The following is a 23,881-nucleotide window of genomic DNA, read 5'->3' on the forward strand; positions in this document are numbered from 1 at the left end:
GGATGGCTGCTGTTTTATAAACCTTGCAGTCTATTTGACTTGTAAAACAATGTATGATTTTTCTGAGTGATTACTTTGATAAAAAATTTAAAATAAGTTTAACAGTCAACCCCAAAGTTTTGTAGTGATTGTTAACTAAAAATAATAAATAATGAGAACCTTTACAATTCTGTGCACATAGCAGGTGTTCGGTAAATACTAGTTTCCTTCCTTTTGTCAATTAGATAGAGTATGTGCTTGCAGTGATAGTCATATGACTCAGAGGTTAGGTGGTTGGCTAAGCAGCAATGTGAGGTATGTCACAAAGCAAATTATGTGCCTTTCTCATCTTTTTTTTTTTTTTTGGTACGCGGGCCTCTCACCGCCGTGGCCCCTCCCGTTGCGGAGCACAGGCTCCGGACGCGCAGGCTCAGCAACCATGGCTCACGGGCCCAGCCGCTCCGCGGCATGTGGGATCCTTCCGGAGCGGGGCACGAACCCGTGTCCCCTGCATCGGCAGGCGGACTCCCAACCACCGCGCCACCAGGGAAGCCCTCATCTTTTTTTTTTAATGGATGGTTTTATTTTTCTTGGAACCATATCAACCTTATGGTTACTGTTTCTTAGAATTTAGACTTCTGTGCAACTGACACATGAAAAATCACTTGGTTATTGAGTGGATCTAGAGGGCTATGCATAGAACAAATTTAAAAATACTTAGCAACTTTGAAATTACTCTAAGAAACCTGAAAACAATGATATCTATACCTAGATTATAAATTAAGGCCAGTTACATTTCTCTCTCTTCTGTAGTTGTCAGTTAGCTGCTTTATTTTCCTAGTCCACAGTGCCTAGCCCACTACTACCTTTGTTCCATGAGCTCTCACTGTGGTGGATGGTGGTGAGTGATACTGAAAAGAAAACCAGCCAGCATAAGGTCCTTACATGTTTCATGGACAACACATATTGTGTAACTGGACTGTAAACTCCTTGGGGACACAGACCATATATTCTGCCATGTCAGTACGTCCAGGATAATGAATGCTATGCAAAAACAGATATTCACTTAGTCATCAAATATACACTGAACACCTACTAAGTGCTGGTAGTCACTGTGCTAAGCTGTAAGAATACCTCAGTGAACTGGACAGGTAAACTCCTGCTGTCTTAGAATTTACAGTCTAACAGAATGTTTGTTGAATTCATGTAATCCAGTAAAATGATGGCCCACATTGAACCATTTAAGCAGGATAAAGAACTGTATATATAAAGAGTTTAACCATTTTAAGATATGTTTGTTGTATGATGTCAGTGCATGCTATGAGAAGGAAATAAGAGATATCCGATCTTTTTTCTCTTTGCAGATAAGATGCTCCACGTCGTTTGCAGCTTTCTTCAAAAGAAAAATCACTAGTGCTGTGCTCTTGCCATAATACCAAACCTTTTGACTTATGCTTTGGTGCTGCAACACTGGAAGAATTGCACACAGGTTCCAGGAATACCTTTTTTTTCATTTGAGTGATTCTTTGTGGATGGAAAAAGATTTGAGTCTTAATAATTACCTTGTTTTAAAGCTACTTCTCTATAGTCTGAACTGCTTAATAAAGTAGGCCACTTACCAATGAGCCACACAGTCAGTTCTTGTCAGGAGCTGGTTGAAAACTGTGCTGTGCATGTAGCAGGGATGGCACAAGAAGATAGCCGCCGTGGTCAAGTGCCGTCTACCTTTTATCATGGTGCCAACCAGGAGCTTGACCTGTCCACCAAAGTGTACAAAAGGGAATCAGGAAGTCCTTATTCTGTGTTAGTGGACACCAAGATGAGCAAACCACATCTCCATGACACAGAGGAGCAGCCATATTTCAGGGAGACGAGAGCAGTGTCTGACGTGCATGCTGTTAAAGAAGACCGGGAGAATTCTGATGACACAGAGGAGGAGGAGGAGGAGGAGGTCTCCTACAAAAGGGAGCAGATCATAGTGGAGGTAAACCTTAATAATCAAACATTAAATGTGTCTAAAGGGGAAAAGGGTGTCTCTTCTCAGTCCAAAGAGACGCCTGTTCTTAAGACGAGCAGTGAGGAGGAAGAGGAAGAGAGTGAGGAAGAGGCCACAGATGACAGTAATGACTATGGAGAAAACGAAAGGCAGCAGAAAAAGGAGACGAGAGTGGAGAAAGTCAGCGTTACCCAAAGGAGAACGAGGAGAGCTGCCTCTGTTGCCCCGGCTGCTACGTCCCCTCCTCCCAGAGCTACGAGAGGTCGTAGGAAGAGTGTAGAGCCACCTAAGCGTAAGAAGCGGGCCGCGAAGGAGCCCAGGGCGCCAGCCCAGAAAGCTAAGTGCGAAGAGAAAGAGACTCTGACCTGTGAGAAGTGCCCCAGGGTGTTTAATACTCGCTGGTACCTGGAGAAGCACATGAACGTTACTCATAGGCGCATGCAGATTTGTGATAAGTGTGGCAAGAAGTTTGTCCTGGAAAGTGAGCTCTCCCTTCACCAGCAAACAGACTGTGAAAAAAATATTCAGGTAGGTTTCATCACCAAGAGGGCAAACTTTCCAGGATAGAACCTGGCTGTTCACACTCACCTGGTATCTGCCCGAGAGAATAAATACAATAGAGGCTGAAGGGACAGTTTTCACCAATTTATCGTTTTAAAAGCCCCTGCTTTGGTCTTTTCAAAAGCAGCCTTAACCGTTTCTTTCAAAAGCATTAAATGTAACCGACGCTGGACTAGTGGGAACCCAGGTACATTGGAAGGGGGAATCTGTTATAGGTGATTGACAAGGAGGTAAAGTCAACACCGACCTTGCACTGAGATTTACTCTTGTAAGACATGTAATATGATTCATTCTGGCATCTTCTCTGTCAAGGTGGGAGATACCAAGTCAAGGTCAGGAGTAGAGAGAGGTCCTTTTCTAAGGTTTGAAAGGATGCCAGATGCTAGTGCAGCTGATGGGGACAGAAACCATAATGACTCAGACTGGTGGAAATGGAAGATCTCCAGGAGTGAGTTTGCTTTTACCAGTGGAGAGATGACGACACTAAATTTGTCAAGAGGCTGAGCCCATGGGAATATGCAGACTTTAAACGAGGCTGAGCTGGTTGAAAATGTTGCCCACCTGGCAGTAGGGTTATATAACGCTACTGTGCAGTATTGTTAAGGTAACAAAACATGGTATTCCAACCGGGCTAGTCCTTGAAAGGACTATCTTGTGATAGGTTAAGAAGTGTGCTAATGATATCATGTTGAGTGAATTATATTATGTTGAGCTATGTTGGTTTGCACATGTGAATGCATATTAATGAATATTCATAAAAGGTAAGTCTATTAATGTCTCCAAAAGATATGTAAAATAGAAATTTCTTGTACCATATTTAAGCTAAACTTCTTTTAGACGATGAAGTTGTTTTGTTTCAGTGTGTTTCTTGGAATACTCTTGATTTGGAGCGCTCCTTATTTTTCACGTTTCTTTCTTGCTTTTAATCGACAACCAAGATCATTGCTTTACTTTAAAGAGGTTTTTTTTAAAGTATAAATTATATTTGCTAAAAATTCACTGCTTTTTGATTCGTCAGTTGTGACTTGATCTCTGACACGCTTGGTAAATAAAAGAAGACTGAATCATGGTGCCTACCCTCCAATAACTGCTGGTGCCCAGGGCCTGGTTCTGAATTGGTTGCAACAGTTCAGGCCAAAAGGAGTGCAATGCTGTGCTGCACCCTAGGGGTCATGCTTAGTTCTGTAATGATTCGTTGCTGAAAAGGGTATATCTTGATCTTGATGTTTATATAGTTTTTTTTTTTTTTTTACTTAAATTTGCTTCATTAAGTACAGAAAACATTTAATAAATCCTTTTTTTGTGTGACTTTCTTCACTATTCCTCACCATAATTTCATTTACACTTGTATTTAGGTTTTGTGGATTCTGCTAAAAGAACTCTTTTTGCATTTCTAATCCTGATGACCTGGAAACGAGTAAAAATTAAAACTGTGCTTATAGGAGTTGTCTGTCCTTCTCTCGAGCAGTATCCAGCCAGAGGCTTATCTTTGTGACTCTTCTTTGTTTCCTGAAGGGATAATGTGTTCAGAGATCTTTATTTACAGTGAATAACAGCTTGCTCCCTTCAGCATCCCAGAGTCTGATGGTTACCTAGAACTTCCTAATATTGTTTTTAACCAGAAGTATTTTATTTTGGTACATGTTATGATAGCCTAGACTAGTGATGATGCATAATACAGGGAACTAGGCAGGAACGCCTGTGTCTCCTACAGATGCCTATGTGAGAGATCTGGAGCTGGGCTCCCCGGGAAAGGGGAGGATGAGACCAACAGCCGAGGGGTCATATTAAATTCTGCCAGGGGGAAATGTTTAATAGAAAAAATTCGATTTGGGAAGATATAATAAAATCTCAATAATTTGTGTCAATGAAGGCTCCAAATACATTCTCTAAGCTACAAAAACATTGTTATACTTCTACAGATATATAACCATTAATGTATGCTTTATCTTGTTTTTATTTATGTTAATTTAAAATTAGTTTGTATTCTCTGGTAAACACGTATTAACTGCATAGTAACCCATGTGTAGGAAACAGCTGCTCTTGGTAATCCATATATAAAAAAAAAAACACTTGAAGGTTCTTTTCAAAGGTATAATGCTAATTCGATAAAAGCAGTCAGTTCTTTGACATTAGTGGAACTTCCTTTTTGCCTTACTTTTTGCCATTGTCTTCATACTCCCAAAGTGTCTCTAAAAAAATTCATCTTGGGGCTTCCCTGGTGGCGCAGTGGTTGAGAGTCCGCCTGCCGATGCAGGGGACGCGGGTTCGTGCCCCGGTCCGGGAAGATCCCACATGCCACGGAGTGGCTGGGCCTGTGAGCCATGGCCGCTGAGCCTGAGTGTCCGGAGCCTGTGCTCCACGACAAGAGGGGCCACAGCAGTGAGAGGCCTGCGTACCGCAAAAAAAAAAAAAAAATTCATCTTGGAAAATAGAACATAAGAAGGTTGGTGTTGGAATCTGGACTCCGTGGATTTGTTTGGATTCTGGCCTGTGCCACGAATCTAAAGCACACCCATTTCATGGGACTTCTCTGGTGGTCCAGTGGTTAGGACTGGCACTTTCACTGCCGTGTCCCAGGTTCAGTCAGTCCCTGGTCAGGAGAACTAAGATCCTGCAAGCTGTGCAGCTTGGCCAAAAAATCATTATAATAATAATAAAGCACACCCATTTCAGCTGCCAGTCAGCAGGTGTGGCTTTCTGGAAGCTCCTATAAATAAAGATTATTTCTGTTTATCCTGCTCAGTGTGTTTCCTGTAATAAATCATTCAAGAAACTCTGGTCCCTTCATGAACATATCAAGATCGTCCATGGATACGCAGAAAAGAAATTTTCCTGTGAAATTTGTGAGAAGAAATTCTATACCATGGCTCATGTACGGAAACACATGGTTGGTAAGTTTTTTCTGTTGCTTTTCTCGTACACCTATAATTTACCCTTGTTCTTTGGTGTGTTTTATACTTTGGATTGGGCAGGATATGAGGAACTGCCTTATTTGAATCAGTTTTGACTTGTTGAAACTAAATACAACATGTCTTCAGTAAGCATCACCAAATTGGATGGTAGAGTCTTCCACATCCAGGTTTCTTTTCAACATTGTTATTTTTTCCTTCAGAACTTTGCCGGTAAAGCCTCACAGTTTAGAGAATAATCAATTCAGATGGCATGACCACCTTACAGTAGGACATATCTCTTTTCCCATTTGAGCCTTTTGGTGGACCGTTTCTGAGTATAAGTGCATTCTGTGTTGCAGCACACACGAAAGACATGCCGTTTACCTGCGAAACCTGTGGAAAGTCATTCAAACGCAGTATGTCACTGAAGGTGCACTCCTTGCAGCACTCTGGAGAGAAGCCCTTCAGATGCGAGGTAAGGCATGTGCTGCCCACCAGGCCCAGGCATGGGGGCTGGCGTATGTGTACGTGGTGAGCCGTGGGAGAGAGGTGTGCCTCGTGCGAGGCACAAGGCTGCGTTTCCACGGAGCCATCAGACCCATGCTCTGAGCGTTGTGTTATCTCACTGCTGGATAGAGAGCGGTCCTTTTTAACACAGAGTTAACTCACTTAGATGAGGTTAAGTTTGGGACTAACACGTGACGAGTCATTTTGCTTTTCCCAGTAATTCAGAGAAGTTAGATATACTTGAGGGATAATTATTTGGGAAATTTTCCCTTTTATTATAACTCAGCTAAAGAAATGTAGCAGAGCCAAATAGTTGACACAAGCAGGTTCTATTTTGAGTATGAAAAATATACCTAATCTCAGGCTATGTAGGGTGGGCGCAGGTAAAGCTGCTATGCTTGGCATTCAAAAATCTCCACTGTGTCCAATGCAGAACTGTGACGAAAGGTTTCAGTACAAGTACCAGCTACGCTCCCACATGAGCATCCACATTGGGCACAAACAGTTCATGTGCCAGTGGTGTGGCAAGGATTTCAACATGAAGCAGTACTTCGACGAACACATGAAAACACACACTGGTAAGAATTTCTTGGGAAAGGTACAGATATGTCTCAAGCACTTGTTAATGATCACCTGTGAGTCTGTTTACTTAAAATTCTAAGCCACGAGTCTGCATTCTAAGTCCACGAGTCTGCATTCTAAGTGCAAATTCCGCTTTAAATAAACCTGATATATAAAAATACAAATTTATAATATCGAAAAGTTAGGCTTTCATAATTTTATTTATTTAAAAAAGGATTGTTAGTGCCTTTTAACTGTGGGTTCCTTCAAGATGGTAGACTCTTTATTTGGGACACAGGATCTCCTGAAATTGTATGAAACTTGTTTTGCATATGTGTGTATGTTATTTTTCTAAGGAAAGGGTTCTGGGTCTTTAAAAAATGGAGGCCATTGTGTTTTGGGGGGTTTATTTATTTATTTAATTTTTGGCTGTGTTAGGTCTTCATTGCTGCGTGCAGGCTTTCTCTAGTTGCCATGAGCGGGGGCTACTCTTTTGTGGTGTGCGGGCTTCTTATTGCAGTGGCTTCTCTTGTTGCGGAGCACGGGCTCTAGGCGCACGGGCTTCAGTAATTGTGGCACGCGGGCTGAGTTGCCCCATGGCATGTGGGATCTTCCTGGACCAGGGCTCAAACCTGTGTCCCCTGAATTGGCAGATGGATTCTTATCCACTGCACCACCAGGGAAGTCCCTGAGGACATTGTTTTTAATAGGATACTCTCTCAATATTCTTAAAGTTTGATTGGATTTTATTTACCACAATTCACTACTTTTTACGAACACATCCATCAAATGACTTTAAGTAGTATTTTAACTACATTGTGTTTTCAGAGGTATATGCTTCATAGCGTAGATTTGAGTCTTGAAAGCATTGGATCACACAGCCTCCAGGAAGCTGGTTAGCATAATAGCCCCCTGTAAACACTGGGGCATTGTGCGTCTGTCTGGAATTAGCGGGCTTTGCACAAATTGAACAGTGTGAAACATATTTCAAGTTTCTAATAAAATCTAATCACAGGATTCGAGGTTCTGTTAGCCTACAGAGTAGCAGAGCTAGAAAGAACCACAAGAGATTATCTTGCTTAGCCTTTATCTTGCTTAGCCTTAGTGAGGAAATTCTGCCCATAGCTGGGCCTCTATAGTTCCCATCTCTGTTAAGTCCAAAGAAAAACACCTGCCTGGTGGGCTTCTTTCCCATTCAGAGCAGGACCTCTGATTTCAAGGAATAAGCTAGAGGAAGAGCCATGAGAGGAGTTTAAGTAAATTACATCTCAAAAGGTAGTGATAACCTTGAAGCCTAAGTGGATAGCAGGATATATCAGAGTATTTTAACAAATTCTCCTCTTAAAATCTGGTGGCTCTTGGATAGGCTCTTCGTTCTGAGTCGCCTTTAGGGTGCAGTCTTTTGTTAATTCAGCAGGAAACTATGGAACTAGACAGAAAATAAGTTTTTTTGAAGGCAGAAGCTGTGTCACATTCACACACTGTGCTTGGCACATAGTAGATGCCCAGTAAATGTTTGTCGCAAGATTGGAAGGAAACTCCACCACTTAAGCCTCTGCGCTCACCTCCTCTTTCCTGCCCGTCTCCCTGCGCTTCTTCCTCCCGGGTCCCCCCTCTCTCCTTCTCCTTCTGCGTTTCTTACTCTTTCTTCTTTCCCCTTTGTCCTTCTTTCTTTCTTCAGGCCCTTAAATGTCCATAATATGAAACTGAAGTGTACATTTTGTGATTAATGTATAAGTTGAATAAAACTTTATGTTAAGTATTCTTCTTTGACCAAATAGGCAAGCTGAACATTCCCTGTTTCTTCTAAAGGAATACAGCCACCTAAATTCACTTAAGTTTTTATTTTTCTCATTAAAAGTAGTAGTACATACTTATTAAAGTATATTAGAAAATATGAAAATTGAAATGATCTATAATCTTATCAGTGAGAGATGACTACTGTTAACATTTTAGCACATTTTTTTTAATTCTATAGTTTCTTAATATACATATAGATACTATGCATAAGTGTTTATACGTTCATGGATATAGTAATAAAACAAAAGTTGGGTCTTTACGCTCTGTTACAACCTGCTTTTTATTTTACTGTATTATGTCATTAACAGTAATATCATTTTAATGGTTGTATAATAGTCCTTCTTATAAATTTGCTGTAATAATAGCCATCATTTATTATGCACATATAGGCTGAGTACTATCTTAAATACTTTACATACATTATCTCATTTAATCAGTATAACCTTTACAGTGCTCCTGTTAAGGATGTTATCTCCATTTTATTTAGCCAGTTCCCTATTGGACATTTAGATTATTTCTATTTCCAATTTTTCTACTGTTATAAATAATACTGTGACAAACAACTTTGTGGCTAACACATCCATGATTATTTACTTAGGATAAATTCCTAGAAATGGGATTATTAGGGCAAAGGGATGTGTATAGTTTTAAGACTTGGTGGTATGTATTGCAAAATAGCCATCCACATATGCTCTTACCAGCTGTGCATGAAAATACCCATTTTCCCAACCCTATCCAATGCTAAATAAAATCATTGTTGAACTAATAGGTGAAAAATGGTTTCTTACTGTGTTAATTTGCACTTAATTGCTAAGTAAGATTGAACATTTTTTTTCATATGCTTGTTGGGTATCAGTATATTTTCTTTTCTGAATTGCTTGTGCCTTTTCTGTTTTCATCTTGCCACCGCAGTGTTTGGCGTTTTCTTATTGTTTATGATAGCTCTTTATATATATAGCTCTTTGTATATATTTATGTGTATGGGACCTTGTTTAACACCGATATTAAAATTCTTTTCCTGGTTTGCATCTGCCTTTTAGTATTGTTTGTAATGCTCACACTGGGAAAGCGCTGGATGGTGGAGTTGGACAAGCCTGGCTCTGCCACTCACTAGCAGTGTGACCTTAAGTGAATTATGCAACCCCTGTAGGCCTCTGGTTCCTTGGTACTAAATAAGGATTACAGTAGTACCTGAAAGGATCCCAGAAGGGTTCGCTTTTAAAGAAGAAAAGGGAGAGCTCTTTTAAGGCTGGATGAAACCACATTTAGAGTATGTTTTGGTGAGGGTTAAGGCCATTGCAGGAACTGACATGGATTGGGCTGTTTCTTTGCAGTTAAAGAGAAGTGAGGTAGATCTTATCTAGGGAAGCCGACCAGCCCTCAGGCAGGGTTTCCTGGGATGGTGTGGACTTGGGGTGAGTTCAATATAGAATAATTGTTGATTCTCTTTGTACCAGGCACAGTGCTAAGTGCCGAGGGATACAGGATGAATTAAGACCTGTTTTTTGCCCTCAAGGAGAGCTTACAGTTCAGTGATAGTGATGATGATGATGATGATAATAATAGCAGCACTAAAATGCACTGAATGTCTACCATGTACCAAATACTGTTCTAAGCACTTTCCTCGAATTTCTAACTTATCGCAATAACCTATTATTATTATCTTCATTTTTCAGATGAGGCTCAGAGAGTAAAGAACTTGTCCAAGGCAGTCTGACTCCAGAAACACATACTTAGTTATTCTGATACAAATTTAATGAAGCAAGTAATAAAATGGAGGGATACACAGGACATCATGAGGGCAAAAAGCACCATCCCAGAGTCTGGTTCTCAGCTTCCAGAATTTGTCAGTGTACCCAAGCAGATGAGGGTCAGAGGGATTGATCTGTGCTAAATAATCTTAATAATATATAAATAAAGTTGCTAATTCACAGTGAAAAGCCTGAGTGACCAGTGATTCCGAACTCTTATGTTCTTTGGTCTGAATATTCTTTGCCTAAAATAAATTTATATTAGAAGCTAAATTATAATCACAAGATCATCAGGGACAGAAAATTACAGCAAAGGAAGGTAATCGAATGATCTTAATTGTGAGTACCATCCTTCATGGAATCCAAGAAGCCATGAGTTTTAAGACAAACCTCATTCATGTATCGCTAAGAAAATGCTGCAGATTAAAGAATGACACGTCACCCATTGTTATGGTATATGTCAGTTTCACAGATGTAAATATTTGGGGGGAAATGCATGTCTTAGAATTAACTAATATTTATTTATAAATATTAATTAAGAATCTACTAAACGGGGCTACTGTAGCAAACAAGACTGAAATAGTCCCTAGATTCACAGAGCTTATAGTCACGTTGGGGTGATAGACAGGCAAGGCATAACAGTGGTTTGGTGGTGAGAGCACAGTAAGTACAAGTAAATGAAGTTGGTTAGAGTTTGATGGATTGGGGGAGGAGGGGAGGCAGGGAGTATAATAAGACATGATACTGGAGAGCAGTAAGCAAGTGCCGCATCACAGAATAAGCCGTGTAGAAAAGTTTGAGCTTTATTCTGAGGACAGTGGGACGTTCTTCAGTGGTTTGAAGCAGAACGTGACACATCTGAAAGGTCGCTCTGGCTACAGTGTGGAGAGTGGATTGGAGGGTGGGGAGCAAGAATAGAGATGGTGAAACCAGTCAGGTGGATACTGCAGTCATCCAGGTGAACGATTGTAATGTTACGGTAGGCCAGATATGTAGATATACAGATTTCTGATGCTGCTCAAGGATATTCATAAGCAGACTGGGATGCTTGTGTTCATCGGCCAGATCACGTTTTCCTTTGAAAGTTCAAAGGACAGCTGACTAGCCAAATTCTTGCTCTTTCTATCTTCCCTGCAGATTCTGTCTTCATTTATTACGTGCACTCTTCAGACTCATTACAATACTGTTTCTTATAGTTAGGTTAGCTTTCTCCGTATGTAACAGTTAGGTTACATCATAGGATGTAGTGACGTGTGCGCTTTCTAGTTACCTCGGTGGACTTAGCCGTTAGTACCTCCTCCAGCCACCCACTTACTAGCACTTCCTTAAAGTGGGACATTGTGCAGGTGGTTGATTTCAGATGTTACATTTCGATGTTTCCTTGTTTCAGCCTCCTTGTAATCTTACCTTGAGGTTTCAGGGAAACCTTATCATCAGTCATTAGCACAGTTAGGAGATGGGGCCTAATGAATAATGAGAGTTAGAGTTGGGTGGGATTGTGGGTTTATGTCTGGAATAACAAATGTGGAAAATTTGCTAGGACATCAAGAAATGGATAAAAGATTATTAAGTAGTTAAAAGGACCCATTTAAATTTGAATACATGGATTTATGGTAGGCCAGTTCTAATAGTTTTTAGTCTTTCTGCGGCAAATCATTATAGCCTAGAAGACTACAAATGAGAGATGGATGGTGAGAGAGATCCAGGACTGGATCCAGGTTTGAGCACCTAACAGAAAGTTACATGTCCATACATTAAGGAAACTGTCAGTGAATAAAGTGTCTAGTGAACCTAGGAAGTGACTAGTGAATTAAGTGGAGAATGTTTGCTTGTATTAGACTAACAATTCAAACATTAGGTCCTTTGGCTCTGGTTCCGCATGGCTGTTAGGAATGGGAGAGTCAAGGAGGAAGGGGTCAAGGGGATTGGTAGGTTATCAGACAGGGGTGCTTTTAAAACATTTTATTATACAAGTAAATTGTGTTTATTTTAGAAAACAGGAAGTACATATAAGCATACAAAATAGAGTAAAATTTCACTCATAATCCCATTGTCTAAAGATGATCACTGGTAACATTTGTTGTGTTTCTTTCCGTATGTTCCTACACATATTTTTCATTAAAAATGGATAATACCATGTATACGTGTTCATAACTTGCTTGTTTTACTTAATAGACTATAGGTAATAGATTATAGATTTTCACGTTAATAACTACATTTCTACACTTTTATAATATTGTTTTTAATGGCACTCTCCATTAGATGGGTATACCGCAACTGATCTAATCAATTCCATTTAACATAGAATTTGAAGTTTTTAATTGGAGGAAATGGATTAAAAGGAAGGAACACAAGCCAGTACAGAATTTATCTAGAAAGATGAGTATGAATCACAGTGATGAGCCTGGCAGTGGCAGTGATTGAATAATGAAAGGTAGGAAGATAAAAGAGATACTATAGTCAGCAAATAGTACTGGTAGCTATGGAGAAAACTGATCCCTCCTGACGCTTCGATTCAGTCTCTCATGGGAAGTGAGGGAAAGTCTGCCTTCCATGGAAGGAGGCAACAGGAGATGTCAGTTTTCAAAGGCAGAGAGAAGAAATAAGGACTACAATATGGATAAAGAAGCGTTTGCTCGTAGTGTTAGAAGGAGTCCCAAAGTGGAGGAAAACAGTTAAGAAAATAACATTCCTTTGTGTGTTCAGGAATGCACAAGACGTTGAGGCGTAAAGCGCCGTTGTTTTACGTGTCTGGCGCCAGACTGCAGAGTTTTAACTCCTGCCTCTCCACTGGCTGTAGAACCTCCAGCAAGTTTCTTAATTTCCTCATCAGTAAAATAGGGATAATAGCATACCTACCTCCTAAGGCTGTGAGGATCACCAGAGGTTAATAAGGTGTCAAGTGATTAGAACAGTGCCAAGCACACAGTGAGACTCCGTACACAACAGCTCTTATTTATACCGAGTAGAATAAGGACACCTGTTGGAAACAAAGGGAGTAATAATTGAAGTGAGAGCAAACTCTTGTAGCAGGAGCTACAGTAGAGATACAAGCGACATACACTGAGCATTGGTGAAGGAATTGATAAATACAAAGCACATGGTCGCTGAAGCACATGGAGACAGGTATTCCACACCGCACCACAGCATTCTGGATGAAGTGACCATGGACCTGTATGTTCAGACATCATTTTGTTTCTCCTTGTGGCCTGGGGAGAGAGGCAGGCAGACATAGCATAGAACTAAGCAGTAAGTCCAAAGGAGAGTTAGGAAGTTTAGAAATTAAGCCCTTAGAACCCAAACCTAATTTCCTCCCTAAGTACCCTTAGAACTAGGGGGTTTTGTTTCCTTTTTGGCTCATTTTCCCAGCGGTTCCCCACCAAGAAGGGTAGCCTGCTGCTCAACCCTCCCCACACCCATGGGCATTTGGAAATGGTGTTGGGGACATTCTTGATGGTCAGAATTTCTTGGGGGCGTATAAGTAGTCTGGCGCCAGGACCACTGAGCGCTCTTCAGGTGTGCAGACAGCCCCACGTAATGGAGAGCCGCCTGCAGAGAAACACCGTGGTGCGAAATCTGTGTTGTAGGGTGAGTCAGTCCAGAATTTCCCCAAATAGCAAAGCGTAAGCCGCATTCTAAGGATTATGTTCGAGTAGACGTGCGGAGACTTAGGTACTCCACAAGACATTTTCAGCAAAGTCCTACTCTGGGTTGGAATGTCAGAAATTGCTCACAGATCAGCTCGCCTGTGCTTAGAGGCGGAGATTCATCTGTGGGCTTGGTTCCCTGGAACACAGGAAGGCCATTTGAACACTTCTTCCTGTAGGATGTGGAAGATCACTACTGTAGAAGCCTTTTTTGTTCTTTTAAGCAAGCCCAGATGGTAGGTTGTAAGTAAGTTTGAAGTTGTATCTGCTCTTTTTTGTTAAGTCCCGACTTTGGGGAACTCTTTTATGACTGTTAGAGTATAATATGCCGTAAGGGAGAGGAGTGGAAACCTCCTTGTTTAGTACGAGGAATAGCTGGAGCACACACTTGCCGCCTAGTGTGTTAATCCTGTTTTTGTGTCTGTGTTCGTCTCAGGAGAGAAACCCTTTATCTGTGAAATCTGTGGCAAAAGCTTCACCAGCCGCCCCAACATGAAGAGGCACCGCAGAACTCATACAGGCGAGAAGCCCTATCCGTGTGATGTGTGCGGCCAGCGGTTCCGCTTCTCCAACATGCTTAAGGCCCACAAGGAGAAGTGCTTTCGGGTGACCAGCCCCGTGAACGTGCCGCCTGCTGTCCAGATCCCACTCACAACCTCCCCGGCCACCCCGGTTCCTTCTGTGGGGAGCACCCCCACGAGCCCCGCCCCTCCCATCAGCATGAACCCCGTCAGCACGCTAACCCCTCGGCCCATGCCTCACCCCTTCTCGCACCTTCACATCCACGCACACCCTCACCACCCACACCACCTTCCTATCCCCCCGGTCCCTCACCTCCCCCCACCTCCAGCTCTCTTTAAGAGTGAGCCTTTAAATAACAGGGGCCAGGGTGAGGACACCTTTCTGCGGCACCTGGCAGAGAAGAACAGTTCAGCCCAGCATCACTAACATCCATCTCCTTAAATGTGTTCTCCACGAGAGTTCCGTGCCCCGGTGTGAGTTTGCAGAGTGGGGGTTGGTGAGCGTTTCTGTAGCTGTCAGACTCTCCTCACTCCACCAAGAGCTTTGTCATTGTCTTGGTGAATCAGCACATCCGAGGGAGTGGACGAGAAGACCTTGAGCTCACGGAGGGAACTGTCGAACCAGGGAACCACCGAACTAAAGCCCAATTTGCTTGCATTTTCTGGTGACTTTTATAAATTTCAAATACTCAGACTTGTGGAATTTTATAATTTCATATCAGCTGATGAGGTATGCTTGCTTTTATATCCTGGACTTCTCCTCAAAGAGGAGACGGGCCTGGTTTCCTTTGTACTAATCGGGAAGGCTGTGACATTAATCCAGAGCATTAATTGTATCACTGTGTATCGTAACATTCTTTTCAGCTTTTGGTGCTGGCTTCAGAGTTGAGCTAGCCGTGTTTCACAGTATATCAAGCATTATAGAGAAAGACAGAAATTTTCTTCTTTGTGTAGCTCTCCTAATGCACTCTTTATTTTACTACAGAAATTATTTTAGAGTTTTTGTATAGACTTCTTTAGTAGTCTGTTTCTAAAATGAAATGTATTTCAATAAGCAGTGTAATTTTTTCAGTGTAGCTGGACCTATGTTGTAAAATAGAAAAAATTTTTATAATCATCAAAATGTGATTCTTAAAGATGCATATAACTTCTATAGTTCAAAGTTATTCTTACATCCGTACAACTCAAAGGTGCTTCAGAGGCTAGATGTATCTGAAAGGGTCTCCAGACCAGGTTACTGCGAAAATGAGGTTTTGCTTTCGGAATTTGGCATAAGTCCTTGGTAGTTTTTTAATCTCTGCTTAACGCTCGGGGGCCTGTTAGGCTCATGGACATGCTGTGTCCTCCATGTTTCGTTCAGTTCAGTTAGTACGTTGAATGGAATGATTTGCAGAGGGTTGAGCCTTTTCCAGGGAGGTCACCTGAAGCTGGCCTGTTTTGAAAATCTGAGTAAAGCTGTTCGCCATCAAGAGGAGGAGGTGGCGGAGGCTGTTTCCTCTCAGTCACGTCTCGCTTCCCCCAGAAACGTGTTCAGGTTCAGCCTCCGTGGGACGACCAACTGAAGTCTCCTAATACACTGCTCACTTTAAGTTTGCTTTATTTTTCTAGAATTGTGACAAAAAGATAAAATAGTACACTAAAACCACAAACATGATGTTGCTGATAGTGGCTGAGAAATTTGGATAAGAACACAAATTGGTTATGACTTTTAAAATGTCTCTTCTATCCATGGATGTAGTCACAACTTCGAGCTATTCTAACACAGTTTAAATTGTGGTGAGAGAGAGAAGACGACATTTTGCTGCCCTGTCCTCTGCAAGCGATGATGTGATAGCAGCCTTCTTGGCGATAAGGAGAGCCGCAAATGGGGCAGGTTTGAAAGAGTTTGGGTCACTTCTAAAGAGCATGGTCAGTCAGGAGTTCATTATAAGAAAGGCTGAACAGAAGGGGCTAACAGATTGGTTATATTTAACTGATCACATTTATCCGGACTCAGTGTAGCTAAAAATTTTGTAATTTTTCATCTCAGCGAACTGAGTTTCAAAGCGAGGTCTACTTTCTTTCTTTCTCTCTCTCTCTCTCTCATTTTTTTAATCTTGAAATTTCTTCATTTTCTTTCATCAAGGTTTTAAATCTTTGCCTGAATCAGAACCCTGACTTTTATTTATTGTTTATTTTTAATGTTAAGTGTGCAGATAGACTTCAGCACTTTTCTGGCTGATGAGCTCTGTGGTAGGAAGACTGGATCTCTTTCCATTGGGGTTAAGTCCCTGTTTTTAAAATATCGCATTCTCTGTTAGCTTCTTGGTTTAATATTTCCAGATTTTTTTCCTTCTGATTACTGCCTTTGTCTTCTATAATGAGCATAGGAAAATTTGGGAATGAGGCGGAAAAGTATCTCAAGACATACTTTTCCTGTTTTGGGATGTAACTTCTAAGGAATGTGGTTTTAAATATTTGTATACATTCTTTGAACATTCAAGTACCCAAACCAATAAGAAGAGTTAATTCCTTATTTATGACTGTTACATCTTTAGTGGCTGCCTCCCCTTATTTACACAGTCTCCTTGGCGTTCCATGACAAGTTTGTGGATATACACCTTTGTGTGGACATACCATTATTTCATGTCCAAGCTTCTAATATTAAAATGATGTTTAAGATATAAATTACAGCTTAGTTAATTGGTTATACCTTACTTTGTTCTAAATAAATTTACAATATTGGGCAGCAGTTCTGAATTCTAGACTTGAGACCATTGAATCAATGATTTTATGAAGTGTACTATAATTACACACTGAAAAATTCAGGTAGTCGTATTTGATTTTCCATTCAAGTGAATATAGCCATAAGAAAATATCTACTACATAGGAAAACCAGTATTAAGCATATAATCACCACCATCCTTAACAGAAGCAAAGAAAGGATTATCTTTTTTTAAAAATCAGCATTGTCACACAATACATTTCTTAGTGAAATGTATTGTGGAACAATCTGGAAACTTCCAATTTTTTTTCCCTAGATAAGTATACCCTCCCTGATTTGGGGTTTCTGGTCTTCGGGAAAACTGCTCAGAATATAATGACTCCTCATCAGTGTCATATTACATATGCCTAATGAAATGCATTAAGAATATTCATAACATTAATGCTTCTGAATAGAAGAACTGCAGAATTAAGCCTTAAACATATATGTGCATCAGGTTTAACACGCTTAAGACTCAAACTCAGGGTTAAAATTTTGATTGGGGTCCTTTACGAAAATAAAAGTTGCATTATATGGTGTGTTCCCTCCCACCTATAGTACAGCACCCTGTGACTTCTTCAAAACTTATTAACTACTTGTTATCTGTTTATGAAAAAAAGAACTATGGAGGAGTTTGAGTTCTCAGCCCTTATCTGTACTTAAATTTTAAAGACAACAAAGGCCACATTTCAGCGTTATATAGATACCAAATTGAGGCTGTTTCTCCTGACTTAATTTTACTGTCTTCAAAGGCTTATATCATTGCTAGAGTTAAGACTTACTTGAAAATTCCCAGCTTGAGTTGCTATTGCTTTTTAAATTTCTTTTGCACTTTTCTATTCTTTTCTCATAGATTTATCATTCAAATATAAACTCTTCCTTAGCCTTAATGAAAGGCTGCTTGTTGCTTTCTCAAATTGAGTGGGGCAGGCTCATACTGAGTCAGGTTTTACATTTGAATGAAGAAAATAAGATGAACAGCTTAAAAGCATGTGGCTTCCTTTACATGTATATTTGTGATTTGATCCTTATTTTTAGCAAGCAGGGAAGTCTCCACATAAAACTTTACTACAGTAGTTCAAAGTAACCGTTGCAAATCAGTTACGTATACTTTTACAGTCTGCCATTTTTACATTAACTGTTCTAGATTAATGACTGAGCGTGGATATTACCATAGTTGTACCATCTTTTTTAAAACTACATTGGTTGAAAGTACCTTTTCATTGTGGTTAGAATGCTCCCTATAATTTGATTGTCCCTTGTATACTAACTGGAGGCAAAATACTCTGAAGAGATACTTGTAAACTTTTAATTTTCTACTTCTTGAAATTTTTTTCACTTTTTATGTTTTTTGAATGGATATGCTTGTTTTGCTTAATTTTTATTTCACTGGAAGTTTTAAATTTTAAGAAAATCAAGCAGAAATAGAAATCCATTGCAGATGTGTATTATATTTACCACATCTTGAAGATTTCCGTTAGTGAAACACAGAATGGTAGGTGGGGTTTTAATGTTTAAAAAGAGAGAGAGAGAGAGAGAAAAGAAAACTAAAGTTAGAGAGACCCATCTGTTTGAGCTACTGCATAGAAGAGACAACTTTTATTACATCGCTGATCCACGTGATGAACATTTCGATGCTGTTCCAGACTGTATGGGAAGTATTTGATGAAACAGGGATAAGTTACATTTAAGAATTTTATCAACTATCTCCCATTACAAAAATCAACTCACTTGGAATTCTTCAGACTATAAAATTGAGCAAGTAAATATTGGGTTTTAATTTTCATTTACCCAAACCAAGATAGGAAATTTCCCAAAAGATCATTTTTTTCAGGAAGGAAAGGTCATTAGCCACTAGAGATACTGGCATTATTATGTACTAACAACACCCTAGCTAACCTGCTCCTGTCCTCTGTAGTGTTTATAACAAATAACAATGACCTTCCAGCCCTGGACACTACCTCGATACAGCAAACCAGAGATCCTCTCTACACTTTCTATGGAAGCCATAAAAGTTGCCATCAATATATCTACTTTCATAGCTCTGTACTTTTATACTCTCTAGACTTTTTATAGACTTTGTGATCAGATCTTTTTGTCTTAGAGGATAGGTTTTGCAAGATTCAAAGGAAAATCAAACTCCTTGGTTGTCCCAGCTTTGAAGCTTTAGCCTCAGTAAATTTGTTTAAAGAACTAGATAAGGTACCACTTATCAAATTTTTCATTAAATTATTTTGCAGAATTGCATATCGGGAAAACAAACTTCTCTTCTCATTCCCTAAATAGAAGCTATGTTGTTGTAAGAAACTACTTACAGAGTGGATTTCTACCTTGTTAGACTCTGTGTATAACTTGATAATCTATGTATTGTCATAATGTTCCTGGAGTTGTTTTTATTTCCTTATGACAGATTAGTGAGTGTACATCTCTCACGAATCCCGTTTTATCTCACTGCAGCTTCAGTCTCTCTCACTCTGTTCTTGAGTGCCTTCAAAAAGCCAGCATCATGGAACATTCTTTTCCTGATCTAAATCCTACCTCTGATGATTCATCCTCCATGACTATTGGAACTCACTCTTATTCCAGTTGATCTGTCTCTACAAACTAGCTCTAAAACCCTGGATGTGAATTTTTTATGTATTTCTGTTTTGTTCCCCCATGTCGCTTTTAGATTACATTTTAAACTTTTATTTATATCTTATTTCTTCATGTATTACATCTCTAGTGATGAAAGGCTTTATCCTTATCTTAACTCCTCATGTTCCTTTCTTTCACCAGAAAGTAGATGTTCCTTTCAAAGGAAAGGTCATTGGGCTTCCCTGGTGGCGCAGTGGTTGAGAGTCCGCCTGCCGATGCAGGGGACACGGGTTCGTGCCCCGGTCCGGGAAGATCCCACATGCCACGGAGCGGCTGGGCCCGTGAGCCATGGCCGCTGAGCCTGCGCGTCCGGAGCCTGTGCTCCGCAACGGGAGAGGCCACAACAGGGAGAGGCCCGCGTACCGCAAAAAAAAAAAAAAAAAAAAAAAGGTCATTGAGTATCTCTTTTGAACATCTTTTTCTCATCTTAGTCTTCCCGAATGCCTCCCCTTTCTGATTAAGGGATCTTGAATGCTGCTCTTGCTATGCCCTATTCTGATAGGCTCTCTCTCTTCGAGAAGCATTTGGCCAGGTTGTACCCCTAATGTTATTTGAGTCAAATTAATTTAAAATTGCCCTCTGGGTTTACCAGAAGTCCTTGACTGACTTTTGATCCGCCTCTCTCATCCTTCCGTCCCTCAAAAACTTCCAGTTACTTTCTCTTCTACTTGTTCTAATTAATTTTTAAAATAGTGTGGATACGTAGTATATGAAGGATGTAATAAAAAGGAGGTTTCAGTCTGTTCTCCATGTGATATGAGCACCTTATTGATAAAACATTGTAGCAATTGGCTCATCTTTCACAGTCAGAACTGCAGTTTGTGCTGCGTACAGGTCTCTTGCTCCCTTTCAGTTCTCCTCCAAAACTGAAAACAAATAGACCTCATTAAAATGAGGAAATCAGATGGCTTTTTTTTTTTTAAGTGAATGAAAGCTATTGAGTTGAGTATTTTGGCCTTAGTCGAAATTTTTCCTTTCTGACTTAAAACGTCATGCCTCTTTCCTTAAAGTTGAGATAATACTAATACTCAGGTTTTCAAGGCTAACTAGCCACCACATGAAGTGGGAGTCTAAGAAGGCAGCTGTTCATAAATTCTTGTTGCTTTTATCTGACGACAGTATGTTAATCGGTGGGATAGTGTAACATTGTGAGAATGCTTATGTTTGATAACGAATAAATTCAGGCCATTTGAAGATGTCACTGGCTGTTTGGAATGGGAATACTCGTTTACAAAATGCAAAAAGTAGATTGCTACAGAAATAAGTAACAAGAGTTTCTTGTTGTTTGAAATCTTTTTGCTTTAGTATGCCTTGATAGTCCCCAAACCTAGAAGTTTGCCTCTTTTAGGTAGTAACTGGCTACCTAAAGTAACCACTTTGAATCTGTGGCTTTTCTCCTGGGAATCTCAGGCAGTACAGCAGTGGGAGCCCGTGTGGGGAGTGGGGGAGGGGGGGTGCTCACACCTGAGGAGCCACATCCCTGAGACAGACTGTTGGCTTGTTTCATGTCGTTGTATGTAGGAGACGTTTGGCACAAGTATCAAAGGGCCTTTGCCCCTACGAAGTGTCTCCTCCACTTTCTAGTTTCACACTATTTGAGCTTCCCTGGTGAGATCAGGGATGTTACAAATTACTTGAAAATGATTTGGGGGGACGGGGCAAGAAGGGGTGGGAGCTGAATTTTGCTTCACTGTGGAAGGAAATCTGGAACTTGCATTGTTGATTTTGATCAACCAAAGAGCCTGTCTCTATAGCGGATGTGCCAAAGAATCAAGTTGTTTCTAAATATCCAGCTCCTCTGAGCAAACACAGCTTCCTTCTTACCTGACTTTTACAGGTGAAGAGGGACCGTGTGATCACAAGGCCAGAGACACCAACTCACATTCTGCATAGGACTTGAGGCTGCGTTTAATTGCATTCAGAAGTTGGTGGGAAATATTTTGTTCTTTTAGAAGCTCCAGCCTATCCTAGAAATATCTTTTCTGTGCTTCATTATTCGACTCATTAGACTTGTTCCAAAAGTAAAAAAGAAAGAAACTGTGTGGCGTAGTCTTGGTGTTTACTGCTGAAGTTGTATCCCCAACCATATATATGCAGCCTCTGAAAATCAGATGAATTCTTCTCAATCTTCCATAAGTTTGAATATGCATCTTCCTCTTGACATGGGCAGTATGATTCTGCTCCACCAGCAGTACTGGCTTTGTCCACAAGGGAGCAACAAAATACTTTAGCTTCTTTATTCTCACCTTCTAAAGAAAGATCCCGCTTTTAAGTCTCTTATAGAATATTCTCTCTAGGCTCAATATTTATTTATAGATCTTGGTTTTTAAGACATTTTCCCTTATTACTAAGTGCTCAGCCTTCATGATGGAAACAAAGGTTGATATGCGGGTCAGAGGTCCTTGTGGGTCAGGCATCTGAGTTAGCCTTTTTACATATTGGTGCCAGAGATTGAAAGCCAGAACCTTCCCATGGGGGATCCGTTGTGTGCTAAATGCAGAGCAGGAAGGCCACCCTCCTTACTTCTTTTCTCCCAAATCCCACCGCCAGCACAGGGCCATGACATCTCTGAGAAGGACACCAGCGGCAGGGGTAACTCTGGAGTATGAAAGAGGAAGTGCTTCTTACCTTCTCTGCTCCAAGCAGATGTCTGTCACAGCAGGGACCAAGTCAGCGGGGTCAGCCCTGTGTCCTGACCTGTAGGGAGTCCCCTGCAGCAGCCAGTCCTCCCGGTTAGAATTCAGTTTGTGTTCCCTCTGTGTCAGTTGCTTGTCTTGGGGCTCCTAACCCTCATCAGTTCTCTGACTGCAAGTTTTGTTTGTGCTCATAGCAGCACCTTCCTCACAAGAAGCAGGTCAGTAATCGACTAAGAGGAAACACCAGACCCTAACTATTTAGCCCGTAGAGCCAGGAGGCATTTGTACCTGGAATGGCCTTGCGAACAGATACCTGCCTGGCCCTTTTTCCCCAGCCAAGTCTGACCCTGAGCAATACAGACAGATAGAGGCATCCACTTGTAAGCCCAGCACTTGGCGAAAAACAAAACTGAAGCTGTGATTGGTTTAGGTAACGGGGCCAGGTGTAACTTGGTTGTCTTTATTTTTATTTTCCCCGACAGTACTGAAATCACTTGCACTTTTCCTCTTTTCTTAAAGAAAAAATCCAGTTTGCTTGCCAGGAATTGTTCAGCGTTAGGTTTACAAAGCTTGTTGTTGAATGTTGAACATTTGTCCAAAGGAGTTTGACAAAACAGAAGCTGCTTGGTCCCTGTTCTGCCTGCTAGGTCATAAGGATTAAGGCCATGTAGCTGGGGTACTTGTGTCAAGTCCAGAAGAGGGCAGTGTCCCTCTCCTACCTCTGTGAGGACGCAATTGAAGGTGAAGTTGGACTCATGTAGGACAGGTACCTCTCGTGCTGCAAAGAAGTTTAGAGGAGTCTTTCAGTTGGGGAGGTGACAGGTAATAGGACAGGATCTCGTAAGATGGGAAAGATACTGGGGAGAGGAGAGCTGCTTGGCCCCAGGGAACCGTAGTGAGGGGGAACCAAGCTTCCCTCCTGAGTCTCCAAACTTGCCCAGCTTCCCTGAGGCCTCTGTATTCCAGCATCCTGTCAGATCCCTCAATGTACTGATTCTCCCCCCTTGTGTTAACTGTACCAATATTATTTTTTTAGCAATTGAAATGCACTTTTTAATTTCAACTCAATCATGATTTTAAGTATAAAAAATTTATAGACTGTTAAAACTACTTTTTTGTGTATTTTTAACCACTTGATGTAGCATTGTTTATTTTATTCTTATGAGACTCTGGTACAAGGTGTGCCACTTCATGATATTTCTGAGATGCTGGGCCTTTGGATGTGTACGGTAACCAACTTAATGCTAATGTTCACAGTAAAAAAAAAAAAAAAAAAAGTAGTTATATCCATTGTGTGTATTTCTTCACTTCATTTCTTCCTTCCTTATCCTCAGGTGACAGTCCCCCTGACAGGCTGCCCGGCCCACAAATCCTGCTGACCTCTTTATGAAGGGTAACACGTTTTCAAGGCTGCTGGCCAAAGTTAGAGTGATTAGTTCTCTTTTAATCTGTGCCGCCCGGCTCAGTGCTGATTGGTTTCAGTAACACTACTCTGTCTAGCTGAACGATAATCTGAACATATCCTAGAAAACAGTCTTCGAAAAAAAGGATCATGATTGGGTTCTGCATCAGTTTGAAGCAAAAGAAGACAGATGGAAAGCGCTTACAAAGTACACTCAGTGAAAAGCAATGATTCTAAAATGTGGTA

The 23,881-nt window shown here is 40.8% G+C and overlaps 1 protein-coding gene across 2 annotated transcripts in view; it reads left to right on the forward strand.

The window, feature by feature from the left end:
- The window catches only part of ZNF652 (zinc finger protein 652), a 70,011-nt gene extending 46,514 nt beyond the window's left edge, over positions 1-23,497 (forward strand). For both annotated transcript variants that reach the window (XM_060080972.1, XM_060080973.1), the window contains 5 exons: positions 1,344-2,503; positions 5,283-5,430; positions 5,790-5,905; positions 6,371-6,515; positions 14,133-23,497. In XM_060080972.1, the coding sequence (XP_059936955.1) occupies positions 1,601-2,503; positions 5,283-5,430; positions 5,790-5,905; positions 6,371-6,515; positions 14,133-14,644 (1,824 nt within the window). In that variant the 5' untranslated portion in view covers positions 1,344-1,600 and the 3' untranslated portion in view covers positions 14,645-23,497. The remainder of the gene's footprint in view (positions 1-1,343; positions 2,504-5,282; positions 5,431-5,789; positions 5,906-6,370; positions 6,516-14,132) is intronic.
- Positions 23,498-23,881: the final 384 nt, after the last annotated feature.

Source organism: Mesoplodon densirostris, chromosome 18 (genome assembly GCF_025265405.1).
Source record: "Mesoplodon densirostris isolate mMesDen1 chromosome 18, mMesDen1 primary haplotype, whole genome shotgun sequence".
NCBI classification, from domain to species: Eukaryota; Metazoa; Chordata; class Mammalia; order Artiodactyla; family Ziphiidae; genus Mesoplodon; species Mesoplodon densirostris.